Genomic DNA, 8,238 nt, shown 5'->3' on the forward strand with positions numbered 1-8,238 from the left:
CATAATTAAAGTCTTGGCCACAAAAGGCTTTTGAACATTTTCACAGTTATTGCCCAGGACACTTTTATTTTGTTGTCACAATGGGAACCAGCTGTTTTGAGATACTGGAGCAATACGTTAAAAATACATAAATAAATAAATACTACTATATTTAAATGTATCTATACATCTATATCTGTATTTAAATGTTACAAAAGGAAACAAAGATATCATGAAATAAAAAAAGAAATCATGAAAACAAATTGTAATTAATCAATTTTTTCTTTTTCTTTTTTTTTCTCCCCAACTTACTCCACATGGCACAAATAGCCTTGTTTTAAGAACATAATTTAATATAATGTAACCAATTGGGCCTTAAAATATTATCTGAAGACTGGAGTAATGATGCTGAAAATACAGCTGCGCATCACAGACATACATTACAGTTTAACAGAGATTCACATAGAAAACAGCTGTTTTACATTCTAATAATATTTCACAATATTACAGTTTTTATTGTATTGTATTAATCAAATAAACACAGCTTTGGTGAGCAGAAGAGACTGTTTAAAAAACATTTTAAAAATCTTACCGACCCCAAACTTTTGAATGGTATTGTGGTATTGAGGAAAAAGAAATGTAACTGAACACATATTTTGTGTCCACACAGCAGCTTGTGTTGCAGGTGTTTAACTGAGGTCACATGACATGCTCTCACCTGCTCCGCAGCAGCTCACTGGCTGTCAGCTGATGGCTCATTGAGAGCAGAACGTCGGCGCTCTTCTCATCAGGTGTCTGGATCCTCAGCCTCCTCCCCTCCGCGTCACACACTGAGTCCAGGCCCGTGGCTTTACTGTACGACGGAGGGATGTCCGCCTCGCCCTGCGTCCAGCACACCTGCTCCGCTCTCAGAGGCGTCCGCAGGTCTGAAGTGCTGCTCCAGAGTTTGTCTGGATGCTCTCTCAGTTCTCGCTGGCTCACGGCCTCCTCGACGGTGTCACTGGTGCCCTGCCGCGAGTAGAGCTCAGTGCACTGCGTGCGGTCACTGCCAGAGCAACACAGAGTTCAGGTCAGTGAGAAGAAATAAGGCTGATAGTTGTAATTCATGCAAATAACCACAAGGGGGGACCGCCATCCCACAAGTCTGACCAGAAGACTAGCATAAAACACTACACACTGCCTACTCTTTTTTTTTTTTAGAGATGTGATGTGTACAGCAAAATACAGTAACAAACAGAAAATATATTTCTTTATATATGAATGAATAATATATAAAATTATTTAATGCATTTTAAAAATATACAGAATAATACATTGTTTATGTATTAGACAATATATTAAATAATACATTTATATACAAGGAATTTTTGCTTCCATATTAAAAAATACATTTAAAAAGTGACCCATCATGTTGCCTTGACTTTTAAAAGTCATTCAATTCCAGTCCAAATATCCAGAAATTTTAATATGAAAATCTGTTCAGCTTTATGTAAACCCAAGCATAACCTCATGAAAGAGAAATTAATTGTCTTAGAATTGCAAGATGTAAACTCGCAATTAAGAGCTTATAACTTGTAAATATAAGATATAAACTCAGTATTCAGAGAAAAAGTCTGCATTGTAAGAATTCCGAGAAAAAAGTCAGAACTGCAAGAAACAAACAAAAAGAGAAGCAGTTACTTTTTAAATTTTTTTTATTCCGTGGCAGAAACAAAAAAAAATCATAATTGTGAGATTGTTTGATTTTTATTTTTTTTTTTACCTCACAGTTATTTATTTATTTATTTTTACTTTTGCTATTCTGTGGCAGGCAGTGCAAACTGAGCAGGATAAATTAATAGTACCTTAGGAAACATCACTAATAAATAATAGACTGTTATATAATCTGTACGGTGCAGTGTCTAAATTCACTCTGAATATCTGTGTGCATTGTGCTTTGGCTGTGTGTGAGCAGAAGGTTCTGGAAACACCGTCCGTCTGTCATCACAGGGCTACAGTAACCATCCACAGCTGTGTGTGTGTGTGTGTGTGTGTGTGTGTGTGTGAGTGTGTGTGTTAACACTCAGGACAGATTCGTTTACACGCATAATAGAGTCACCTGCCTCCTAACTGGTAATGACAGAAAGGCCCCGAGCTGTAAGTACACAGAAACACACGGCCGGTCTGAAGCAGAGCAGACGCTGGAGGTTCATACCTGGCTGCACTGTCTGCAGACGACGACTGCACATTCACACCAGGCAGGCGGCAGAGTCTGGGTCGAGTGCGCTGGCTGGTTTTGAGAACATGCTCACTGGTTTCCTCAGACTCGAACAGCACAGTGGATTCTGTGTACACACTGCAGAAAACACACAGACACGAACCAGATTCAGGATACACTTACAATAAATAACATGTCATTAGCATGTTTTGTTGGATACTGATCAAAAGTGACAGTAAAGACATTTATAACGTTACAAAAGATTTCTATTTCAAATAAATGCTTTTCTTTTGAACTTTCTATTCATCTGTGAATCCTGAAAAATACAATGTATCACGGTTTCCACAAAAATATCAACTGTTTCCAACATTGATAATAATCAGAAATGTTTCTTGAGCAGCAAATCAGCATATTAGAATGATTTCTGAAGATCATGTGACACTGAAGACTGGAGTAATGATGCTGAAAATACAGCTGCGCATCACAGAAATACATTACAGTTTAACAGAGATTCACATAGAAAACAGCTGTTTGAAACTGTAATAATATTTCATAATTTTTACTGTATTTTTGATCAAATAAATGCAGCCTTGGTGAGCAGAAGAGACTTCTTTCAAAAAAAAAAAAAAAAAATCTTACAAACTTTTGAATGGTGTAAATATGGTATCAGTATCATGGTATATATCATGAGTTATATCATTACATTTTATACCACAAAGTTTGGCACTATTTAGACAGCGTATGTCTAGCCAATATATATATATATTTTTTAAATTAGCCGAGGAATCTGATGATTTGGCGTCAGTGTGCTGGTGAGACAGAAGGGTGTTGTTGAAATCTGGCACACTGAACCCTTGGCAAACACCTTATCTGCAGTGTGCGCCTTACACTGGGTGTAGCGAGAGTAAAAATAAGTAAAAATAAGTCGTCCTGCAAAATAACAGGCTGCTACACTGAACTGAGCTGCTCATTTAATGAGAACAGTGTCTGATTTACAGTTCACAGTCACTAAAATGAAATGACAGAAGCTGCATTCACAAGAAGGTGCTGCTAGGTCATAATTTTATATACCAGGTTTTTTACTAGTAGACATCTAGTCCTGTTTTGAGAATCCTCTACAAGCTACTTTGAGCACTTATATAGACTACTGAGTAGCGTTGGGTGTCGAGGACCAGTTCCAGTTTAGAACCGGTTCAGAATTTCCAAGAACCGTAGATTCAATAAGACACGCACATTTCAATTTCGCTTGTTTTAATGTGATTTTAAACCATTCAAGCTCAAGAGGATGCAAAAGAGAACTCAATTCGGCACTCGTACACACATCCAAAGCATGAACACAGAAAGCTGTCTCTCATATATAGTTGAGATCTCTTTCACGTCTTCTTGAACGGACAAATACACACACATTTATGTTAAAATTTCCTGGTCTTAAGTGAACATAAACAGTTGAGAAAGAAAGCGCATGTGTGTCAGTATATTGGAACAGTGCATTAGGTCTTAAAGTGACAGCAGCCTAATATTCCTGTTTCTGTCTGTGCCATTAAATGTTAATCAAAGAGCAAAAGAAAATCACTCACTGATCTTAGCTGAATAACTTTTGTAACTTTAATAATGATTAATCTATATTTTACATTTGATTACATTTAATGTCTATTACTGTACCTGAACTTTGTTCAGTTGTATTTATTTGTGTTATTACTAATTCTTTATTTGTTCTTATTTTATTACTGACTATTTTCATGTCTTGTAATCAAGAACATCTTGTAATCAAAAAACATTTCATTTTTAATGTTTGAAATCTATATTAGTTTGTCTAGATCAGTGGTGTAGCCCGGGCCATTCGCATGTATTCTATTTACAACATGTTTTTACGGCGTTAAATAATGTAGCCAATCACAGACATATCTGTTGATTTCTTGAATGCAACAGCCTACAGGTGTTTAAGCTAGAATCTACTCAACACTCAAAACACTGAGTCGTTGACCAGTACCGAGTTCTGCGAGCTAGAAAGTGAAGATGTAGATGTAAATAAGAGATTCACTGATTTTTGTGAGATCGTGATATTTTTCTATAGCCTAATCCATTCAGAATTTGTATTAAACTGTTGTTTTTCACCTACACACTGCATAGATTTGACATAGTGTAACCATAGCAATGGACAGGACAAATAGATGTGTATTAAGGTTAGAGCACCCTCAGCCTTTCAGTCAATAATTCCCCAGCTGATATACAGTAATTCCCTTCCTAAATTATAAAATCAGCTATATTTTTACATAAAGACCCACTTATACTGTTTGAGAAAAATTATTAAGTATAATAAGTATATATAAAAATTATGTTTGAATTAAATAATTGGCTTTTATACTATAAAGTCAAAGTAAATTTAAGAAAATATTACCTGTGAATATTTATTTCATATTAAGCTTTTTTTCTACCCACTTGCATAAAATGAAACATTAAATTCAGATTTATCTGTAAAGCACTTTTCACAAAGAATATAATTTCAAAGCAGCATGCTGAAATTATAGTCATATAGAACTACTGTAAGGCCAGTGTTGCCAAGTCTGTGGTTTTCCCGCGCAATTGGCCTGCTTTAACACTGTTGCCGCGGGTTGTTTTTCACGTCTGCAGGTTGAAGCGACCCCAATAACCATGATATTTAGCCACTGTAACGCGAATTTTACCAGGGGAACCCTATCAAAACCATGATTTTTACATGTATTTACCCCCCGATCGGGCTAGTTTTGAGTAGCAGTTGGGCAGGTTTTGTTGTGAGAACCTGGCAACCCTGTGTCAGACCTGGAACTACCTCAGCCACGCAGTAGACAACTTGAAAAATAATCCGTCAACCAATTTCCCAGTACAGTGTAGTTATATAAATTACTAATTAACCAACAAAACAACATCATTCGTTCATTCATTTAGCTAGTTATTTGGTGCTGGGTGTGACTGGGTAATAGTAAACCACTTTTTCTTTTAGGACAACACCACTGGTCTAGATGTTTTTGCTGCGGTATCTTTGGCAAAAGTTCATCGTGTTCAAGTGTTCTTCAGGCTGCTGATTTTTGTTCATTCAGCTGCAACAAAATGTTTTGCAAAAAGACAGAATAAATATGTTTGATATCTAAACGTTTGACTAGGAATCGTTAAGAATCGCTAAACACCCAACCCTACTACTGAGCCTTTACTAAACACAATCTCTGCCATACTTCAGCTCTCCATACACTTCATTCCTGCAGACAGCTTTTACGGAAGACCTTTTTCATGGCGATAAATCAACCCTGAGATAAGCGGGGCTTAGTCTGCGAGAAGCCATCTGGAGGCATGAAAAAATATTATTTCAACTTCATAAAGCTGAAAATGCGCGTGAATTAGATTTTCCCAAGTCTCAAACAGATCTAGAACACATTGAGTGGAGATTCTTCACCTGGACAGGTTTTCTCTAGAGACATCGGACTCGTAAGCCTGGCTCCGCAGGGGGCTGAAGTCCGAGTACTTGTCCTCAGTCCGGTCCAGGCTGGACTCAGCGGACGCTGGCCTGCACATCTGTCTCTGGTAGTACGAGTGGATGCTGTCCCGTGATGGATTGTTCCCCTGCAGGGCAGCAGACGAGGGGTTAAACCTCAAGGTTTACAGTGCTGTCCATTCCAAGCATGATGCTCATTATTCATATGTATTCATGTGTTATTACAGCTTATTTTAACATTGTTTATACACTATTATTAAATGCTTGATTCCGATTGGTCAGTCTTGGCATTCTGAGGTCAGATATTCGCAAACGCAGCTGCCGCCATCTTACGTCTTAGTTATCGACTCTATTTACTTTCAAATTAAACCTTCAGTATTAATAGTAGGTCTGCGGTAATACTGTTGAAGTGTTCGTCTTGTTGTCAGAACAATTGTTTTGTACACTGTGCTAGATTATAAAATAAATAGGTACGATTTTATGATGGTTGCTTCTCATTTCGTGTCTGCGTCATTATTTATGTGGTGAAAAGCTGTGTAAACTTTGCGTTTAAAGAGCTACTACAATATTTCAACATTCAACATAAATCAACATTTTTTGTCTATTTATTTATGTGTGTGGCAAATAGCCTTGTAATAAGTTGGATATTGTAAATCCAGCTGGTTGTCATTGCAAAATAATTTATTTTTGCAATAACTGGCTGGATTTACATTATCCCTTACTTATAGTACTTAATAATATATTGAATTAGCTTTTATTTTAATTTTTAATTTTAATTTTAGAGTTGTAGTAATTTTGTTATGTGCTTTTGTCATTATTAGTTCTTATTGTTTTTAAATATTTCTTTTTACCTTTATATTTATTTCAGTTTTAGTTTAAGTAATTAAGACTTATTACTTCAATTTATTTATTACAGTAAGTTGCCAAGGCAACATATCTGACTTTCAGGGTTTTGTTTATCTAATATTTATATTTTATTTTATTATTTTATTTTATTATTTTATTCTATTTCAGCTTCAACTGAATTACAGACAATTATTTGTAATACTTTTAGTCTCAGTTTTAGTTAAGGATAAGAACACTGCTTTATAAAAAGTTTCCAAAGTATGGATATATCTGACCATTTTCACAACTCTTCTACTGAATGAGAAGTTAAAGAAAAAAAGATGGATTTCATAACGACCAATTTGTAGCCAATTACATATTTTAAAGCTGTATACTGTATTGTCAGAAAGGTGCATTCATTATAAAATTATTACGGTTATATTTTAATACATATTTTTATTTAATTTTTTATTAGAACATTTAATCACATTACTGATTTTTATTATTTTCCAGTAATGAAATCACAGTTTTTGTATATTATAATACTTTAGGTTTTGCATGTATTATTATTATTATTTTTAATGCATATGAACACTATCTGCATTATAAAAAACATAAATAGAAAAAATAAATAAAGATCATTATCTGTCATGTGCACCCAGTAACTCAAGATAAAATACAAATGCAGACGCAGGCCACTCTCCAGCACTCTAGTGTGTGATTTCTCGTGCCAGCACTACCTTTTTGACCTCATTAGTGAGCATGCAGCGCTCAATGCGCAGGACGGTGGAGATATCGATGTGCTCCTGGCAGATGGAGTTAAGCCAGGCTGTGAAACTGTCCAGCAGGGCCAGGAAGAGCACCCAGGAGAACTTCACGATGTTAAACACTCGCTTCAGGATGTTATCTGGAGCAGAGAGATATGCATATTGATGCATATGACGATTGTAAATCATAATAATGATTTAATAAGTTTAATAATGATTTAATAAATAATAGAGTATTTGAAGTGTGGTCTCACCTGGTCTTTCAGATACCTCCTCCTCTGTAACACCGTCCTCCTGATCTCCTTCCTCAATGGCAACATGCACTGAAAATAATGAAAAAAAGTAATAATTACAGTGTTATTAGAACGTAATTGCAAATTACAGTGTTATTACAATGTAATAAGCAGATAATAACCTTTAACCCTGATTTGTCACACCAACGTATCACTTTTTCAGTTTCAGATACATTTTCAAAATGTGAGTGTACTGGGCAAGCAATTTTTAAAAATATATTAACTGAATGTTTTATTGGCTCTAGCTGGCTCCTGAATCTGGCGAGAGGCTTGAAACCCTGTCCAGCCATCATGTGGGATGAATTGACCGTAGCGAATGTAACACGGCCCTCTTCATCTCTCAGACCCAAGAATGCCGGGGCCTGGAAGCCGGCCACCAGGAGAGCGCTGGCAGAGCGAGCCTCCATTTACAAACTGCAGCAGAGGGGTTTAATGAGGCGCTTGATGTTCCCAGTAGAGTCGCGCTTGTGTTTACAAAATGACTATTAATGACCCGAGCATTTCATTCTGAGAAACAGAGAACTACAGAGCGCTGAAACCAGGGCTGGACATCTATCTGTCCGTCCATCTATCTGTCCATCCATCCATCCATCCATCTGTCCGTCCATCTATCTGTCCATCCATCCATCCATCCATCCATCTATCTGTCGTCCATCTATCCGTCCATCCATCCATCTGTCCGTCCATCTATCTGTCCATCCATCCATCCGT

At 36.5% G+C, this 8,238-nt stretch overlaps 1 protein-coding gene across 1 annotated transcript in view; it reads right to left on the reverse strand.

The window, feature by feature from the left end:
* The window catches only part of LOC107655677 (piezo-type mechanosensitive ion channel component 2-like), a 96,362-nt gene that overhangs the window by 10,521 nt on the left and 77,603 nt on the right, over positions 1-8,238 (reverse strand). The window contains exons 32-36 of the mRNA XM_016443247.1: positions 7,489-7,557; positions 7,208-7,374; positions 5,604-5,770; positions 2,174-2,314; positions 698-1,024 (exon numbers count right to left, since the gene is read on the reverse strand). Coding sequence (XP_016298733.1) covers positions 698-1,024; positions 2,174-2,314; positions 5,604-5,770; positions 7,208-7,374; positions 7,489-7,557 — 871 coding nt within the window. The remainder of the gene's footprint in view (positions 1-697; positions 1,025-2,173; positions 2,315-5,603; positions 5,771-7,207; positions 7,375-7,488; positions 7,558-8,238) is intronic.

Source organism: Sinocyclocheilus anshuiensis, unplaced genomic scaffold (assembly GCF_001515605.1).
Source record: "Sinocyclocheilus anshuiensis isolate Anshui unplaced genomic scaffold, SAMN03320099.WGS_v1.1 scaffold631, whole genome shotgun sequence".
Lineage (NCBI taxonomy): Eukaryota > Metazoa > Chordata > Actinopteri > Cypriniformes > Cyprinidae > Sinocyclocheilus > Sinocyclocheilus anshuiensis.